The sequence below is a fragment of the Prionailurus bengalensis genome, chromosome E2 (assembly GCF_016509475.1).
Source record: "Prionailurus bengalensis isolate Pbe53 chromosome E2, Fcat_Pben_1.1_paternal_pri, whole genome shotgun sequence".
In the NCBI taxonomy this organism is placed as follows: Eukaryota; Metazoa; Chordata; class Mammalia; order Carnivora; family Felidae; genus Prionailurus; species Prionailurus bengalensis.
This window is the reverse complement of record NC_057352.1, coordinates 49,896,093-49,915,425: the sequence shown is the minus strand read 5'-3', so window position 1 is coordinate 49,915,425 and position 19,333 is coordinate 49,896,093. Positions and strand designations below refer to the sequence as shown.

At 45.5% G+C, this 19,333-nt stretch overlaps 1 protein-coding gene across 7 annotated transcripts in view; it reads left to right on the top strand.

Annotated features, from left to right (window-relative positions):
* The window catches only part of WDR59 (WD repeat domain 59), an 85,849-nt gene that overhangs the window by 14,149 nt on the left and 52,367 nt on the right, over positions 1 to 19,333 (top strand). For 5 of the 7 annotated variants that reach the window (XM_043599679.1, XM_043599678.1, XM_043599683.1 and 2 more), the window contains exons 2-6: positions 3,463 to 3,512; positions 8,026 to 8,161; positions 13,293 to 13,378; positions 14,389 to 14,469; positions 16,593 to 16,630. In XM_043599679.1, the coding sequence (XP_043455614.1) occupies positions 3,463 to 3,512; positions 8,026 to 8,161; positions 13,293 to 13,378; positions 14,389 to 14,469; positions 16,593 to 16,630 (391 nt within the window). The remainder of the gene's footprint in view (positions 1 to 3,462; positions 3,513 to 8,025; positions 8,162 to 13,292; positions 13,379 to 14,388; positions 14,470 to 16,592; positions 16,631 to 19,333) is intronic. The other 2 variants (XM_043599682.1, XM_043599681.1) reach the window with 2 other exon arrangements.

The following is a 19,333-nucleotide window of genomic DNA, read 5'->3' as shown; positions in this document are numbered from 1 at the left end:
GGCATAAGTAGCTGATTTAAATTTCAGTTCATAGTAGGTATAAAATACTACTTTACTCCTCTAAGTCTTTAATCTCTCTTTCCTGCAGGCTGCGGGGGAATTCTCCCGCAGGGAATTCTCTCCTAGCCATCACTGGGGCTCCCTTCCTCTCTTGCAGCAGGATCACGGGGTTGCTGTGGTTCTTAACCCCCTGATGCCCAGACTCAGCATCTCCCAGCCAGTCTCTGCCTGGTGCCCTGAGGTGAGGAGGCCTTCCGGGGACTCTTGTCCCCCACAGAGCACCAGCTTCTACCCTGGTTAGGGGATCTTCTCTTTTCTGCTTTCCCTCTTTGCATTCTCCTGACAGCCCAGCATGACCGTCCTTAATGTGCTGCTACGAACATGATGATGTTGGCCCCTTTTTTCTGAGGTAGGAGTAGGGAAACCTCAGTTAGTGTTTTTTGTCTTCCTTTTAAATAATAACTTCCTCTGATGAGGTGATATGGTGAGTTATGATACTCTGTTTGCAGTTTTTGGCTCCTGTATTTTTCCGTGTCATTTTTAAACACTTTCAGGATACTCCCTTATGTAAATATGCATAATTTACTTGTAGATAACATGAAACGAGCAACTCTGTGCATAGAAGTTTTCCTGTGTTTTGGATGGATTCTGGAGGTGGAATTTTTGAGTCAAAGGGCATGACTTTATGATGATGATGATTAATTATTGTTACTGGGTCACTCTTTGTTATCACTGTACCACAAACTAAGCAGCTTGAAACAGTACCTACTGATTAGCTCATAGTTCTGTCTGTCAGAATCCCAGGCGCCGCGTGGCTGGTTTCTCGGTTTAGTCCCCTAAGCTGAAATCCACGAGGCAGCTGGCTGTGTTCTCATCTGGAGGCTCAGTGGCCTGAGGAAGAATCTGCTAAGAGACCCATTCAGGTTGTTGGCAGAATTCAGCTTCTTGGGGTTATAGGACTGAGGTCTCTGTTTTCTTTTCCTTCTTTTTTCAAATTTTGAGTTTTGTCCTTCATGTTTTATGGAATAAGAAGTTTGGCCTTTTTATTGCATGAAACTACAATTGGCACAGGTTGGGGGACTAGCGGAGGAAGGTGGGGGCTGAGGAGGAGGTGGGAGAGACCTCTTCCCCAGCTCCTGGGTAATGACACTCACTTCTTCTTGCATAATTTCTGGTGTCTTCCCACCTGGATGCTGGCTCTCTCAGGGTCTCGGAGAAGAGGAGAGGATCACATGCTCATTGTCATAATTGTCATTCTGGAAGGAGTGGAGGAAGTTCCTTCTAGCTCACCATCATCTCAAGGGGTTCTCTTCTCTTTCATTTTTTTTTTTAAAGTTTATTATTGATTTTGAGAGAGAGAGAGAGAGAGAGAGAATATCCCAAGGAGGCTCAGCGCTGCCAGCACAGAGCCCTACATGGGGCTTGATCCCACAAAGCATGAGATCATGAGATCATGGCCTGAACCGAAATCAAGAGTTGGATGCTTAACAGACTGAGCCACCCAGGTGCCCCTTCTTTCATTTTTAAGTAAGTTCTACACCCAACATGGGGGTTTAACTCATGACCCCAGGATCAAGAGTCACATGCTCTACCAACTGAGCCAGAGCCAGGCGCTTCTTTTAAGAAAATTAAAAAAAAAATTTTTGATGTTTATTTATTTTTGAGACAGAGCATGAGCAGGGGAGGGGCACACACAGAATCCGAAGCAGGTTCCAGGCTCTGAGCTGTCAGCACAGAGCCTGACGTGGGGCTCGAACTCGTCAACACCGAGATCATGGCCCGAGCCGAAGTCGGATGCTCAACCGATTACACCTCCCAGGCGCCCCTTTTTAAACATTTTTTACTGAAGTCTCTGTTTTCTTGCTGGTTGTTATTTAGGGGACACTCAGCTCCTACAGGCCACTTTCAGGGACTTGCCATTGGTCCCACCTCCACAGCCAGCAGCAGTCTTCTTCACATAAATGCCTCGTCCTTAGAATCTCTGAGTGCCTCTGTTTCCGACTTCTAGACCTAGATTTACAGGGCTGACGTGATTAGGTTTCTCTCTCTCCCCCCAGCCCTCAAACAGAATGTACTCACTGAACAGTAACTCCCCATTCCCCACTCCCTGTCCCCTTCCACTTCTTTTCTACTTGCCCTTTTTATGAATTTACCTATATAGGTACCTCATAAGTGGAATCATGCAGTATTCTTTTGTGCTTGGCTTCTTTCACTTAGCATAGTATTTTCAAGGTTCATCCACACGATAGTACGTATGCCGTCGTATGTGTGTGCCATGTTTTGTTTATCCATTCACCTACTGATGGACATTTGGGTTGTTTGAGGTCTCTTAAGGTTGACTGATTTGGGACCTTAACCACATCTGCTAAATCCCTTCACAGCAGCACCTAGGTTCATATTTGAATAACGGGGAGAATGTGTACAGCAAGGGACCAGAATGTTGGGGCCACCTTAGGATTCTGCCTACCACACACCTCCTGGAAGGATCGTACCACCCCTGGTTGGAGGTGCCATCTTGCCTGCTTTCATACTTTTAATCTATAAATTGTTCAGAAGAGTGTGGAAGTCGCATCTCATTTCACTGCCTGCCTTTCCAGCTGGACTTTTCTCTGCTCACGACTCTAGTGGGATGAAGGATGCATAACAACCACTTTTTAGCCTCCAGTGAGAGCGCCCTGGTTTCTTGTCCCCAACATTACCTATGACATATTTCTTGACGGTGTATAAGAGGGAGCACTAATGTCTTGAGAATGCAGGAGAATTTGGACTGGTCCAAATAAGAGAATTTAGGGCTGTAACTGCCATGATTTAAGTCAGCCTCATGCTTCAACCTGAATGCAAATTCATTTGATTCAGTGTGGTCCTGAAAAGATGGTGCTCCCTAGGAACTGGGAGACCTGGGAAATGGAAATCATTAGAATGTGCCAGAAATCTCAGATTAAATGGCAACTGAGCATCTCAATAACGTGACCGTGGATTCAGCACGGGTGGTGTTTGACTATTACCACTTCCCATTTAGCTTGGAGGAGAAGTCCATGCCCTTTGGAAAGGCATGGGGGTGACGGGTGGGGTGGGGTAGGTGTGTTTGTGTGTATGTGTGTGTGATGTCCCAGGTTAGGTTTTGCTTGGAAGGGGCTCTGAGTAGCTCTGTTAGCTCCAAGGTAGTTAGGTTCTCCGAATTCTAAGATGATGTCTCCACAATTTAGAACACACCAGCTTGCTTGTATATAATCCTGGTGTCAGGGAACAGATAGCAACTGCCCTATTAAGGAAGGTGAGTATGAGATCTGGTTGAGGATTAGAAGGGAGTGAAAGCATCCACTGTAGAGAACTAATAATACCTGCCAGCGGGGGACTTACCTGGGCCATGGGAAGAGGAAGCCCTAGATGAGGCTACCCACCTGTCTTCCCCAACCCGAGCTGGCTTTGCTGGCAGAACTGACCCTGTGTTCTCTCTCACAGGCGACTGCAATGTCCGTGGACTGTCTGGGGCAGCATGCTGTGCTCTCCGGGTAAGTGAGCTCTGCTGCAATTTCTGGGGACAAATCGCAAATTGAGAGGTTTCTGGGAAATTGGAAAATACTCTTTATCCTTAAGGATTGTGGTCATAGGGTTTAGTTCCGCTATCCTAGTGACCTCAGGGGTACTTAACAGGGATCACTTGCAGTTTATTTTTGTCTCCGCCCTAATATGCAAGCAATAAAATTCCTTTGAAATTTGCGTGACTGGTAGTTTGGTCTTGGAATTGCAATTTTCTGTTTATTGCACAGACTCTGCAGAAGGGTGCTGTCTGGTGTGGTCTCACAGGTTCAAGGGGATCTGGGTTCTGGTTTGGCAATGCCATTCATGATGAGCCCCTGGACATTTGTCCAGTTGGCCTCCCTGGACTTTGGTTTGCTCGTGAAGGACTTTGATTTCATTATGAAGAACTAGAACTACATGATTTCTCTAGTGTTTTCCAGCCCAACATTTTTAACATTCTGGCAACTAAGGGCCATCCTAGCATTTGCTGGTCACTTTGTCATTGTACCAGTATAATGCCATTTAATGGTCAGAGTCCCCTCCCCTTTCATACTCACTACCTCTCTACGTCTGCAGTGTTTTCTTTAACTTACTTGTTTATGAACTCACTTCTAAATAACGAACTAGTTTGTTTCATTATTTTATTTTGAAATCGTATTTTAATTTACCTTAAAAAAAGCATAGCAAACATTTAAATAATTCAAAAGGCTCTACATTGGGAAGTAAGTTTCCCTCTTCTCTTTGACCCCCATCCCCAGAGAGTTATCAAATCCATTTTTTTGAGTCACACTGGATGCATAGATAAGGAAAAATTGATATGTTTCTTTACTGCCCCCTCTGCACTCACTTAAAAAAAAAAAAGCTTTATTGAGATACAATTCACAGACCATGCAATTTACCCATTTAAAGTGGCAAGCCAGTGGTTTTGGGGATATATTATTCATTTCCTACTCCGTTTTTAAACCTTTTTTTTTTTTTTGAATCAAGGAAATACCTAAACATAGTTGACAAAGTCAGGTAGCATTACAAACACTATATTGTCAGACAGCAGAATCCTAGCTCAGCTTTTCCCCAATCCTGATCCCACTCAATAGAAGCAACTCCTTGAGACTCTTTTAGCTGTTTCTCTGGGGTTGCCTCCATTTTTCCAAATAATACACAAATATTCTGTTATCTTGATTTGTCCAGATATTACCAATTGACTTTTTAAAGTAGATGAGGATTTAGCACTTTTACTTTGCTCTGTGAGTCCCTGACTTCCCTCTCCTTCCAGTATAGTTATATAACAATTGTTGTGTTGAATCAGTATTTGGGGTTCTTTTCTCAGAGTAATTTTGAGAGTTCCTATACCATTCTGATTCTGGACTTCGTATGTGGCCTATTTTTTCTCTTTGGAAGCTTTAAAATGCTGTCTTTGTCTCCGGCGTTCCTTTTATCTCCAGGTGTGTGAAATCTTCACCATGACTGCTTTGGCGTGTGTCTTTTTTTCATTCATTGTGCTGGGCACTTAGAGGGTCCCCTCTTTTTTTTTTTGTTTTAAACATCATTACTTGTTTTATCTAAACAAATAGACATACACTTGACATCATGTAGTCATATTAACAACCCACAAAATACTCAAGTGCTGGGCACCTAGGTAGCTCAGTTGGTTAAGCATCCAGCTTCGGCTCAGGTCGTAATCTCATGGTTCATGGGTTTGAGCCCCGCATTGGGCTCTCTACTGTCAGCACAGGGCCTACTTCAGATCCTCTGCCCCCTTCTCTCTCTGCCCTTCCCTGCTTGCGTTTTCTCCCTCTCTCTCAAAAGTAAATAAACACTAAACAAAATACTCAAGTGCTAAGGAATAACTATGTCTCAAATGTTAGACTTCTCTGTATTCACTCATGTGGGCATTGCCATTTGTAGCATCCAAGGAGGGAATGGGATTATGTCACTGGAAACCAGGCAAGCATTCCTGTTTTGGTGTGTTCTTGGGTACATACATACCTGTTTTATTTTTCAACATAATCTTGAAGGTTCACCATTTTGTTTTCTTATACTGAACTTGAAAATATGTACAGTAAAGAATGTACTTGAGTTAACCGCTTGAGTAAATTTACAAATATATACACCCATGTGATCCCCATTCAGATTAAGACCCAGAGTAATTTTTAGCCCTGTGGGAAGGCCCTTTCAATCTGGAAGGTCTGTGTCTTCTAGTTTGGAGAAGTTTTCCTGCATTGTGTCTTTGGTAATTTCCCCCCTCTATTTCCTGCGCTCCTTCTTTCTGAAGCTGTTCGTCCGTGTTGGATATCCTACGTGGATTCTCTGTTGGTCCTTTTTGTTTTGCATTCTGACAGTTCCCTTCAGCTTTAACTTTCTACTCTTCTATCAGATTTCTTTATTTCAGCTGTGCTTTTCATTTCCAGGAGCTCTTTCCTGTTCTCTGTTCTTTACCTCGTCTTCTTTTACCTCTCTGACAATATTAATTCTAGGTTTCTTCTTGTCTCGGCACTACCCATTTCCTTTTTTTTCTTTTGATTGCATTGGTCCCTGTCTTTCAGGTTTCCTCTGGTGACCGATACTCACCTGGCTCTCTGTTACTGTCAAAGAGTGATCAGTTTACATGTGTGACGGTGGGCTTCTTTGGAAGGAGGTCGTCTGGGAACCAGACCCTTTTTTTGGAGGGTGCCCAGATGTCACTATCTCCTGGGTTCTGTGTTACTTATTTGCTTTTGTTCTTTTCTTGGGCTGGTCATTTTCCCCTGAGAAGAATCCTTTTGTCACTGCGCGAAGACTATACAGATCAGCTGTAGGGGAAGAGGCCTGAGAGTCTCGCATTCCACTTCCTGCCCTGTTTTGAGCACAGCTCCTCATATTCCCACACTGCTCTGCCGTTTGTCCCAGGCCTGGGCTCCTCTGAAGTAGTTTGTCTGAAGCACATCACCCCCACCCCCCAGCCGGGTGAAGGAGAGGTGGCTCTGTGGGGTGTGTGTAAACCGCTCTCCTTAGTCCTCTTTCAAACAGTTCCTGTTCTGTTCCGCTTTTGGTTCTCTAGGCCTCTCTTCCCTTGTGTGCAGGCTGAAGCCTCCAGCTCCCGAGCCGGCCTCGGTTCTGCAACGTGAATCAGCTCGCCTCTCATCCACTTCCCCTCTGCAGGCACTTTGGTGTTTGCCTTCTTTAGATCGATCACCATTTGTCCATCCGCTTTTCATTTCCTCTCTCATTTTCTTTGTGGGTTTCTGTGTTGTACGTTTTTACTCTGACTTTCGTGGGTCTTCAGGGGAGAAAGAAGATATGTCAGGTATGTTTATCCTGAAGTGCCTACTTTTCTTCTGCTGCTCTGCACTTGCTCTGTAACGTCTCTGGGCCCCCCTGTTGATGGCACCCCATGTGTATCGCTCTCAGCCTTTCCCCATTTGTCATGCTTTCCCGTTTTTCTTGCTGAGAGGAAGATGCCAGCCTGCCTGCTCCAGAATCAAGTGATTCCTTCAGAGTAGGTCAGAGATGCTAGATCTTTGTTCTGCACCAGCAGTTCTGAAAGTTCTGTGAATTTGTCTTACCTGTGCTTGCTTTCTTCTCCCCTAACCTTCTCTTCTGGGGTTTCTGCTAGAGTTTTACAGGCCGTGTTAACTTGCATTTCCCATCTCTTCTGAGCAGGGACTGTTAATCTTTTTCTTCACCATTGAGCCCACCTGTCCTCATGGATGCTCTGGGGCTTGAAGTGCTCTCTAACAACAGCTGATTAATGGCTGCTGAGATGTTGATTCACACAATGATTTTTCCCTTAAAACAAAGGGAAAATAGGCGGAACACAGGACATTCCTGTTTTCAGATCCTTTATACGGATTGGCACCGTGAACATTATCAGCCCTTAATGTGTTATTTTCATTATCATTTTATTGGTTATTATTTCCCTCCCAATAGACTTGATTTAGTTGCCTTTCCCAGGTAGTCAACTTGCAAGGGAATTTGAGATTTTCTCCAGGATGTTTGGCAAAGTGATAAGTGATAGGTTTAACACACATTTACTGAATGCCAAGCACTATGCCTGGTGAGGAGGGACATACAGACACTGGAGACTTGGTCCGTGCTCCACTCGGTTGGTTCAGGACCAGAGCCTTACCATGGGTAGTTGTACTACAGAGATCAGTGCTGCTGTCGCACTGCAAACAGCGCGGTGGGAGTTGTGTGGGAACTGGAACTACCCCTAGCTGAGCAGTTGGGAAAGGCTGGAGCGAAGTGGGCTTGGAGCTGAAGCTGGCGGGAAGATGTCAGACTCCCAAGGATCCAGTCGGGAAGACCATCTCTGGAGACAGGCTCTCGCAGGGACGTGGCTTCCACTTGCTTAACTGTCACCTTGAATTCCTCCTGTCCCTTGTATGCCTTTCAGAGTAGATAAACGTCATATAAACCTGGGGATTTTTTGAGCACTCTTTGCAAACCATATGTAATTCCAAATGTGCTTTTCTGTCTTAATGCTAATGCTGTTGTATTGTCATCATGTTGATGTTGTTTTCCTAGCCGCCGATTCTTATACATCGTTAATCTAGATGCCCCTTTCGAAGGTCACCGAAAGATCTCTCGCCAGAGCAAGTGGGACATCGGAGCTGTGCAGTGGAATCCTCATGACAGCTTTGCGCACTATTTTGCAGCTTCGGTGAGCCATTTAAGGAGTACGGGAAAAGGCTGTTAAAAGTGTGAGCTGGGGCTGGTAGGTCTATGTTCTATGGAGAGAAGAGAATATAACTCTCATTTCTCAGGCAGAAAAGAAGTGTGGATGGTTCTAAAAGGAAGAGAGAGGCAAATTAAAGACATATATGTATACATACACATATGGCGTATATCTATATATGAACGGAACTGCTGATCCCATCGGTGTCAGATCTTGTGTTTCTGAAGATACAGATTTTAAAGGGAAATGAATAGATGCCTCCATTTCTGTGTGTGATAAGATCCTGTTTTCACCGGCAGGAATGTAACTGGACATGACTCTGACCTTCACTGTTTTCAGAGGGATCAGAAGACTCCACACATGCTTTCGCTCAAAGGAAGGGATTCTTTCTTTTTCTTAAAGTTTATTTATTTATTTTGAGAGAAAGAGAGAGGGGAAGAGAGCATTATCATCACGGAGCCCAACACAGTGGCTTGTGAGATCGTCACCTGAGCTGAAATCAAGAGTCAGGTGCTTAACTGTCTGAGCCACCCAGGCGCCCCAGGAAGGGATTCTTTCTTGATTGGGATTCATTAGATCGGCTAACCCCCTGAGATTTTATGTGCCTGTTTCTGTGTGAATTCTTCCAGGAAAAGATGCATGCATTTTATTAGGTTTTCCAAGGGATTCGTGACTGAAAGAAAGATCTAGGCTAGATCACCTCTGGTATTTCGTCAGATTCTACACCAGCATTCTACTCTCTTAGAACAATTAGAGATCTAAACCTTTGGCTCCTTTGCACTGGGCTGGAAGAACAGTATTTAAAGAACCCTGCTTATCATCCAAGGGATGCAAGCATTCACAGTGCTGTCTGCGTCTGTTCTTATCAGAAATGACAGTCTGTGAGAGGGAAGCACCTGAGGAAAAGAAAGACGAGCAACGCTGTCAGCTTTAGAAGGAACAAAAAGCCGCTCTTCCCCTCATTTCCAAAATAGCATCTGACTGTCTGGGGCACCTGGGTGGCTCAGTCGGATGAGTGTCTGACTCTCGATCTCAGGTCATGATCTCACGGTTCATGGGTTCAAGCCCTGTGTCGGACTTTGCGCTGACAGCCTGGAGCTTGCCTGGGATCCTCTCTCTCTCCCCCTCTCTGCCCCTACCCTGCTTCTGCTCTCTCTCTAAACAAACAAAGAATCTGAACGTCTGACTCTCACCATGGACATCTGCGGTCGAACTGATGTGGGGGGGCTGTTCTGAAGGAGAAGATAGGGCCAGTCTACTGCTTTCCCATTCCCGACCCCTTTCCTGTGAATTAGAAGAATGCTCTTTTTGTTGGCTTATGCCTTACAACTTCCACTCCCCTCTCATCCTCAGCCCCTGATCATTGGGTCCCGGGATCCTAGACCTTGGAGCTACTGACCTCCCAGGCCACATAATTCTTTGCGGCAGGGTCTGTCCTGTGCATTGTAAGAGATGAAGCAGCATCCCTGGCCCCTACCTACCAAATGCCAGTAGCATCTTCGCCATCCCCGTCACCATGACAACCGAAAATTTCTCTAGACGTTATTAAATGTCCCTGGGAAGCAAAATAGCCCCTGATTGGGAACGACTGGTTTAGGCTAACTGGTCAATACTTGGCCCATGTGGATTAACATTGCATTTGTTTACAAATGGTGAGATAGCTTTTTTTTTTTTTTTTGACAGTCTTTTTAAAGTAGACAATGTAGGGGCGCCTGGGTGGCTCAGTTGGTTACGCGGCTGACTTCGGCTCAGATCATGATCTTGTGGTTCATGAGTTCGAGCCCCACATCCGGCTCTGTGCTGACAGCTCGGAGCCTGGAGCCGGCTTCAGATTCTGTGTCTCCCTCTCTCGAGCTCTGTCTCTCTCTCTCTCTTTCTCTCTCAAAAATAAATAAACATTAAAAAAAATTTTTTTTAAAGTAGACAATGTAATGTCATTTACATTCACATGTTACACAGCCACTGCCCCTCTCTGGTTCCCAAACATTTTCATCCCTCCAGAGTAAAATTTTACCCCTCCCATGAAGCGGTTTCTCCCTGTGCCCCCTCCCCACGGCCCCTGACAGCCACCAGTCTGTGTTCTGTCTTTGTGTTCTGGATATTTCATATAAATGGAAACATACAATATGTGATCTTTTGTGTCTGCTTTCTTAACTATGCTGTGCCATGTATCTGTGCTTTACTCCTTTTTATGGCTCAGTAGTATTCCATTGTATGGCTATAACACGTTTTGTTTAATCGTTCATTCACTGATGGACATTTAGGCTGGCTCTTGTGAATAAGGTGGAAGTGGACGTGTGTGTAAATGTAGTTTTTTGAGTACTTGTTTTCAATTGTTTTGGGTATATACTTTGGAGTGGAATTGCAGGGTCCTATGGTAAGTCTGTGTTTAACTTTTTGAGGAACCGTTAGACTTTTCTACGGTAGCTGAGTCGTTTTATAGTCCTACCAGCAGTGCTCCAGTTTCTCCACATTGTCCCCCAAATTAGTGTTTTTCTATTTGTCGTTTTTTTTTTTTTTAATTTTTAAAGCATAGCCATCCTAGTGGGAGAAAGTGGTATCTTACTGTGGTTTTGATTTGCATTTCCCTAATGACTAATGATGTTGAGCATCTCTTCATGTCCCTGTGGGCAATTTGTGTGTCTTTTTTGGAGAGATATCTATGCACATCCTTTACTTATCTTGGAATTGGGTTGTATGTCTTTCTGCTGCTGAGTTGCCAGAGTTCTTTCTATATTCTTGATACTAGATTCTTATCGGAGATATGATTTGCAAGTATGTCTCTAATTCTGTAGATTGTCTTTCACTTTATAATGTCCTTTGTTGATTTTGATAAAGTTCAATTTATGGATTTTTTTTTTCTTTTGTTGTTCTTGGTTGGGAGAGAGCCTTTTTCAGGAGAAAAAGCTTTGGAGTTAGGCACATCTGAGGTCAAGTCCTAGTTTTGACACTCCTGTTTTATCTTTTGTACTCTCCCAACTTTCTGAGCCTCAGCTGCCTCACCTGTAACGTGGGTGATGATAGCCAGCGTGCAGTGTTGTGTGACAGAACGGAGGGCGGGTCTCTGAAGATTCCTAGTACGTTGGGCGCCTGATGGCTCCGTTGGTTGAGTGTCTGACTCTTGATTTTGGCTTACATCGTGGTCCCAGGGTGGTGGGATCGAGCCCCATGTCAGGCTCTGCTGAGTATGGAGCCTGTTTAAGAATCTCTCCTTCTCTCTCTCTCTCCCCTCTCCTCCTCTCTCTGCCCCTCTCCCCCACTCACGCTTTTTTCTCTCTCTTTAAAGTAAATAACTGAAAAAAATGAATAAAAACAGAATCTGTGTATTAAAAAAAAGATTCCTAGTACATAGACTGGTGTTAGCAGACCCTCTGGAAATGACAGGGGATATTATTATAATATGAGGGGACTTTTCTTTTTACTCCTGTTCCCATTGGAAGCTGTTTTGAATTCTAACCTTTGACCAGAAACCTTACCTATTTAGAATTGGAAACTGGCATTTCTGGATAAACACCTTTGAACTTTATACATCTGTCCATCTCTGAGCTAAAACGAAAATCAGTCTAGTAATATGTAGATATTAATAGATCTGCATCTGTATATCAGTTCAGAAATTATTAGATAGCCTGTGTATTAGTAATCAGTCTGTTGTAGTCTTTATTCACTTTTGGTGTGTTTCATAAGCTCATGATATTTAGATATTTTGCTGGCTTGTTGTTTCTTTCAGTGAAATGTAGCTTTTTCTTTCCTCCTTTCCCTATTGCTGTGTGTTTTTTTCTGGTCAGTCTTTCCTAGTCTTTCCTAGGTCTTTATGCCTAATCCTTTAAGAAATTCAGTATAGGGATGCCTGGATGGCTCAGTTGTTTAGGCGTCTGACTTCAGTTCAGGTCACAGTCTCATGGTTTGTGGGTTTGAATCCCAAGTCGGACTCTATGCTGACAGGGCAGAGCCTGGAGCCTGCTTCACATTCTGTGTATCCCTCTCTCTCTCTCTCTCTCTCTCTCTCTGTCTATCTCCTGTTCGTGCTCTGTCTCTCTCTGTCAAATATAATGAATAAACATTAAAAAAGAAAAGAAAAGAAAAGAAATTCAGTATTAGGGACACCTGGGTGGCTCAGTCGGTTAAGCATCTGACTTCATCTCAGGTCACAATCTCACAGTATGTGAGTTTGAGCCCCACACTGGGCTTTGGGCTTTCATCACAGAGCCTCTGCTTCGGATTCTCTGTCTCCTTCTCGCTCTGCATCTCTCTTTCAAACATTAAGAAAAAAATGTATAAAAAAAGAAATTCAGTATAGGCATATTTCAAGGAGTCTTCTGTAATTTTGTCTTCTAGGATACTCCTTTAATAGTGGTTCTGTTTTCTTTCTTGTGTTTATGTGTTTTTAAAGTGTGATGGATGGACTCTGGGCCTTTGATAAGTGGGAAGAGTGAGCTGAAAGCCTTAGTGTGACAGCAGCTGGAGAGATGGGTGTGTGATGCTTAGAGCTGGGAGGTGGTCCTTTGAGCAGCCTGCGGGGTGGGGGGGAGGCGTGGGGGTGGTGGGGTGGGGGTGGCGCATCTCTTCATTCAGGTGCTCAGTAGCACCTCGGTGGCTTCAATTCAGCTGCAATGACTCAGGGTAGATTCACTTTGAAGACAGCACTGCCCTTCCGTTTGGAAATTTATAGTCCTATGTACTGAGCTGAGGTTGGCTCACATGTTAATTGTACTTGTTTCTTTTTTTAAAAAAATATTTTTAAATCTTTATTGTTTTTGAGAGAGAGAGAGAGACAGACAGACAGGTCATGAGTGGGGGAGGGGTATAGAGAGAGGGAGACACAGAATCCGAAGCAGCTCAGGCTCTCAGCTGTCAGCACAGAACTCGACGTGGGGCTCAAACTCACGAACTGTGAGATCATGACCCAAGCCAAAGTTGGACACTTAACCGACTGAGCCACCCAGGAGCCCCTAATTGTACTCATTTCTGATGGCTCCGTGAGCAAGTCAGTCTGTAGGGTCTCTGCCATGCAAGTTAGTTTCTGCATGGCTTCGTTTTCTCAGCCCTAGGCAGATCGCGGTGAGAGCGTGTGTTCGGGTTTGGGACTGGCTGCCTTCTTCCCCTTGTTTCTTTTCAGAGTAACCAACGGGTTGACCTTTATAAGTGGAAAGATGGCAGCGGGGAAGTTGGCACTACCTTACAAGGCCACACTCGTGTAATCAGGTAGGCACCAGGCCTCCGCAGCTCCCGGCCTGTCTCGCTCTGTCATAGTCCCTCGGGAAGTGACATGAAAGCTCCGTCCCCCTTCCACAACTTGACCCTCTGTGCTGCATTGGCCACGGGTGACTGCTAGGTCCTTGGTGCTCACTGAAGCGGTGGCTCTCATACTGGGGATCAACCAGTATTTAGGAACCAGCATTCCTGTAACTGCTGTCCTCGATTCCAGAAGGCCCTCGGACAGCCCAGTCTGGAGTGAAGGATTAGAGCTGATTTTTGCCATGGGAGGGAGACACAGTTATGCCGGCAGAATCCTCAGCTCACATTTGGCAGTGCGTGGGAGCACAGACAGCAGGATGCAGCCCTTTGCTCTTTCTCCAGTGGCTGTGGGGCACAGCTGCCTCCCACCCATGGCCTTCTGGAGTGTTCCTTGATCCATCCTGTCCTTGGGTCACTATTCCTGGGTAGGGAACACTCATCTTGGGAAGTAGCAGCAGGGAGTACAGGAGTGGGGGAGCTGACCCAGAAGTTATGGGAAAGGCCAGACCCCTGGCCTATGTTAGGGAGGCCTACCCTTCCTGAAAGCTGCATGGCAGTGTTACAGTTTGCCGCTGCTTTGAGAGATGTTGGTTTTACTCAAGGTACTTGTGGTTGAATCTGGTTTAGAAAATTCCAGCTCAAAAATCACTTGATGTTTTTGCTTTGGGGTGTGTGTGTGTGTGTGTGTGTGTGTGTATGTGTGTGGTTGAAGTTGAAATCCTCCATTTCTTTTTTGGGAGCAGGTGATGGAATAGCTGGTGATGACAGGGGAAAGGACCTGAAAGCTTCCTTCAGAGCTCAGTTAAGTCTTACTCATTCCCAGAGAAGTTTGGAGATTTCTAGCCTATATCATGTTAAGGAGGACCGTTAACAGTGACTCTCTGAAGCCGCTAGAAATGAAATCTGCTAGCGCTTTGGAACTGGACTCTGAATTTTCTTCTCTTTGGTGTTGTTCTGTTTATTTCTTGTGTTTCCAGTGACTTGGACTGGGCAGTGTTTGAGCCGGATCTCCTGGTTACCAGCTCTGTGGACACCTACATCTACATTTGGGATATCAAGTAAGAACAATTAAAAGGCCAAACCACTGGGTTGTGGGATGATCTGGGACCTTTGTTTTAGAGATCAGCTGTCTTAGTTTGGTTTCCCCTGGGTGCAGACCCCGAGATGAGGATGCCTTGCAAGGACGTTGTTTAGGAGGCGACAGAAGCACCGGCGGGAGGAGAGACGGGAGCGGGAAGGCTGCACACGGAGGGCGCGCTGTCCACGCGGGAGGCAGCATGAGCACGTGGAGCTTATTCCTGCTGGGGACCGCTAGGTGCTAGTGCAGAACTCCTCAGAGGTGTCCCACCCTTGGGGGCTCAGGAAGCGGGGGCGTCATCCACTGTCGGTCACTGGTCGCAGGCTGCACCCTGGGGCCTCCCTTCCCTGGCACTTCAGGCCTGGCACAGAGATGTGCAGGACAGGCTTCAGCAGTCAGGGAAGTTCCTTTGGCAGAGAAACATAGGTGCTGGCGTTTGAAAGTCAGGCTGAAGTTTAACTGACGTGGCAGGTGACAGTGGGGAGTTGTGGGCACAGACACACGTCTGCTATAGCAGGTGATGCTATGAGACACATCTGCTTTGCTCTTTATGAGGCTTCAGTCCCCCAGGCGGCTGAGGGCCACCTCTCAGGGTTACCCTTCGTGAGGCGAAGAGGGAAGGAGCCCCCAGCCCAGGGCCGGGCATGTTGTCTGTCCCCCTTCTCCCTTTGTAGAGCGAGGCTCCCTTTGCCATAACAATTCGAGGTGACTAACTAGAGGGCTTGGTCTGTAGAGTCCCCCAGACGGGACCCTGTCTCCCCTCAGCGGACTGCTGTGCTCCCAATGGCAGTGGCTCTGTGATGGTTTGCACTGAGAGGTGGACAGATCAGGGAAAGGGAGTCCGAGAGGGTGTGCGCAGCAGACTTCACCTGCATCCGGGACACTGCCTTGGTGGTGATCAGTCTAACGGCAGCGCCGGAGTGGGGACGGAGCGCTAAACCCAGGGGAAATAAATGGGAGGGAGGTGCTTTTAAATAAACAAAACCCCAGGGAGTTAGGAGGCAAGGTTAGAGTATTCCTCACTTACATGAAATCGTTGTTTTCATAATTTAAGGATTAAAAAATGCTGAACAGATGATTCCTTTTCAAGCTTTCTGGATTAGTAAGCCTGAGCCACGGATTGGCCGTCCGAACCCCCTAGCCCTGGGTTGGTGCCCTGTTCTGTCACTTTACTATTTGGTGGAGAAGTTGCCCTCTGGCTTTGTGGTGAACCCAGGAATCTCTCTGTTTCCAGGAGTCTCCCGTTGTATTCAGGAATAGGGTTTTTGTTTTGTTTTTGTTTTGAATTGTGGTTGAAAAACCCAAAACATGAAATAAACCATCTTCACCATTTTTAAGTGTGTGGTTCTGTTAAATATATTCACGTTGTGCAGCGGATCCCTGGAACTTTCTTCTCTTACCAAGCTAACACTCTGCTCATTAAGCACCTTCCCACTTTCTGTTCCTATGGTTTTGGCTACTTTAGATCCTTCAGACAAGTGGGAGTGGAGTCATGCAGTGCTTGTCTTTTCGGCACTGACTTACTTGACTTAACGCCATGACCTCAAGGTTCATCCATGTTGTAGCGTGTGACAGGATTTCCTTCCATCACAAGGCTGGCTAATATTCCGTCGTGTAGCTGGACCACATTTTGTCTATCTGCTCATCTGTCAGCGGACACTTGGGTTTCCACCTCTTAGCAACTGTGATTATCAGAGTAGCTTTTGACTTCACCTTTGAAAGTGCTGCTGGGAAGGTTCTCGCAGAGTTATGCCTCCATGACTGTTCCTTCATTACCACTGGGAGAAATGACGCCAGGAAGGGCTTCTTATGGCTTCCTCCACCCCTACGATCAGGGTCACGCCGGCCACGCTGAATCACATAGTTCGTTTTCTGTGGCTGCAGCTATGTGATTTGAAATTTAGTCTCAGCCTCATTTGAGGCAGATGAGAAAGTTTGTCCCCGAAGGGAGACACTTTACATTTGCTTCTAAGGCCCTCACGTTCCCTACGAGCTCCAAGTACCCACTGAAAGGAGAGTGGAGAAATGCGTGCAGAGGGTGAAAAGTACAGGTGGATGGTGGCCTATGAATCGGGCATTTGATTTCTGACTTTTCTGTTTCAGAGACACAAGGAAGCCTACCGTTGCGCTCTCTGCTGTAGGTGAGTGTATACTTCCCCCACCCCCACGGGGACTGCCCCCTGCCCACACCCTGGCCGGTGGGGCTGTGAGTCTCTCATGGCAAGGGGCTTGCTTTAGGCTGCTCTCGGAAGTTACAGTCAGGACTGCTGAGTGCGCTCAGGAGCTTATTTCGGGATTCAAGGACAGGAGCTGAAATTGTTTTTAAACTTTTTATTTATGTATTAAAAAACTTTTTTTTAATGTTTATTATTTTTTTTAACGTTTGTTTATTTTTGAGACAGAGAGAGACAGAGCATGAACGGGGGAGGGTCAGAGAGAGGGAGACACAGAATCTGAAATAGGCTCCAGGCTCTGAGCTGTCAGCACAGAACCCGACGCGGGGCTCTAACTCACGGACCATGAGATCACGACCTGAGCCGAAGTCGGACGCTTAACCGACTGAGCCACCCAGGCGCCCCTTAATGTTTATTTTTAAGAGAGAGGGACAGAGAGAGTGCGAGTGGGGGTGGGGCAGAGAGAGAGGGAGACACAGAATCTGAAGCAGGTCCAGGCTTTGAGCTGTCAGCACAGAGCCCCGCGCAGGGCTTGAACCCAAGAGCTGTGAGATCCTGACCTGAGCCAAAGTCAGACGCTTAACCGACTGAGCCACCCAGGCACCCCTGGGTGCATATAAAAGTAGAAGAAAACGAACTGCCTTGTGTTCATGATCCAGCTTCCATAGTTGTCCCTGTCTAGCCAGGCTTATTTCATCTTTACTCCTACCTACTGCCCTGCCCCCCACTCCCATCTTCTCTGGAATTATTTTGAAGTATGTCGGTGTCATATCATTTCCTCAACAAATATTTCAGTCAGTAATACTTCTACAAGAGAAGAATCCTCTATGGAAATGTAACCACAATACTATGAACAGACCTCTAAAAATGTTAATGGTGGCTCTTTAATATCAAATATTTAAGCAGTATTCTGATTTCCCTAATAGTCTCAGTTGTTGTTTTGTTGGTTTTTTTGTTTTTGTTTTTACAAATTATTTAAATCAGAATCCAAATAGAGAACATACTTATAATGGTTGATGGAATTCTCATCTTTTGTGATTGGCAGGTTTCTTCCCCTTCTCCTTTTTTGGTTTGTTTTTCTTTTCCTGAGGTTCATTTATTGAAGAAATCAGGTTTGTCCTGCAGTTTCCCCACAATCTAGATTATGCTGATTGTGTCCCCATGTTGTCGTGTAATATGGATGTCCTGAAACTTTGAAACTACTTTCTGGTCTGCCTGTTTTCATTGCTCAGTTGGAATGGATTGTTTTTGAAATTCTGCTTTGGGTCCGTTGTGGGGCATTCCCACTAATTCCTGAGAGTCGAATTTGGGCACAGAACTGGTTATATCACAGCAATGAAGGTCAGTCATCAGTATTGTATTTTGGCACCCTTGTTAAAAACATACATCATCTATCTCTTAAATCCTGCTCCTTTGTATCTGTTCGTTACATTTGAGTTCACATGTGGTATTTGCTCCAAAATGATTATGTGATATTTTTTTCTTCCACATCTCCATGCCTCATCATTTAAAGACATTGAACATCACACCTGTATTAAGCAGGTGGATTATCTGTTTTGTGAAGTTAGGGACCACATCTCTTTTTTTCAGTGCTGTAGCCCAAGGTCAGCATTTGTGCCTGACTCAAGGAGATGCTCCGTAAATGTTTGTTAAGTGGCATGGGAGTCAAGCCCCTGTGCCTCTGTGCTAAGTGCGTAATAAATCTGTTGATTTGGGCCACCCCCACCCCCACCCCCACCCCCGCCACCTTATGGTCTGAGACATATGATGGGGCACAGACATGGTTGCAGAAGACATCCAAATGAATGAAAACACAAATGGTCTATAAATGCCTCAGTTGCTCCCCCGGGATTTTGTTGCTTCTACTTAAAGGTTTCTAAGTTAGGTTGGTTTTAGAGGAGCTCCCAAAAGAAAGTTCTTTTTTTCAACCCACTCCTTCTGATTGCTTTCTTTTCTGTTCTGAGTCCTCTAAAGAATAGAGGTAGGGAGTCTTCTTTCTTTCTTGCAGGGTAGCAAAGATTTCTCAGGGTAGCAAAGAGGAGAAAAGAGGCAAATGAGAAGCTGTGGATTTTTGGAAGCTGCTTGATCTACCATTCCCTGAGAGGTTCAGCCTTGGTTCGTATTGCTTCCCAGAGGCCATGGTTCCTATCTCTCCATGAGCACGTTGTTTATACCTTTGGGGTGGGGAGTAAGCAAGAGCATGTGTGTATTCAAGAGTATTCTCTGTCTGAGGACACCTGTGGTCTGGGACCTCTGTTTGACTCTGTTGTCATGAGCCTAGTAAAACAGGTTGAATTAGGCGGTTCCCAGAGCCCTTTGGAAGGCTTCATGGTCTGATGGACCCCTGCACTGGGGAAAGTCTTCAAGTAATTCTATCATGAGGAAATGGGACAGACCCTTCTTATTCACCTTCTCCTTGAGCTGATACCTTTTCTTGCTAAGAAACTGTGTCTCCAAAAAAAAAAAAAAAAAAAAGAAAGAAACTGTGTCTCCTGAGTAGTGTACTACCTTCCTCCTTTAGGGGTCTCCACCATTCATTCTTCAGTGACTTAAGATGTCCTGTGTCTCAGGCAAAAAACACAACAAACAAATAAAGACTGTCCCCAGAACCAAGCAGAGGTAATTTCTGGACACCAATTCAGTTTCATAGTAGATTCTCAGTCCTTGCTC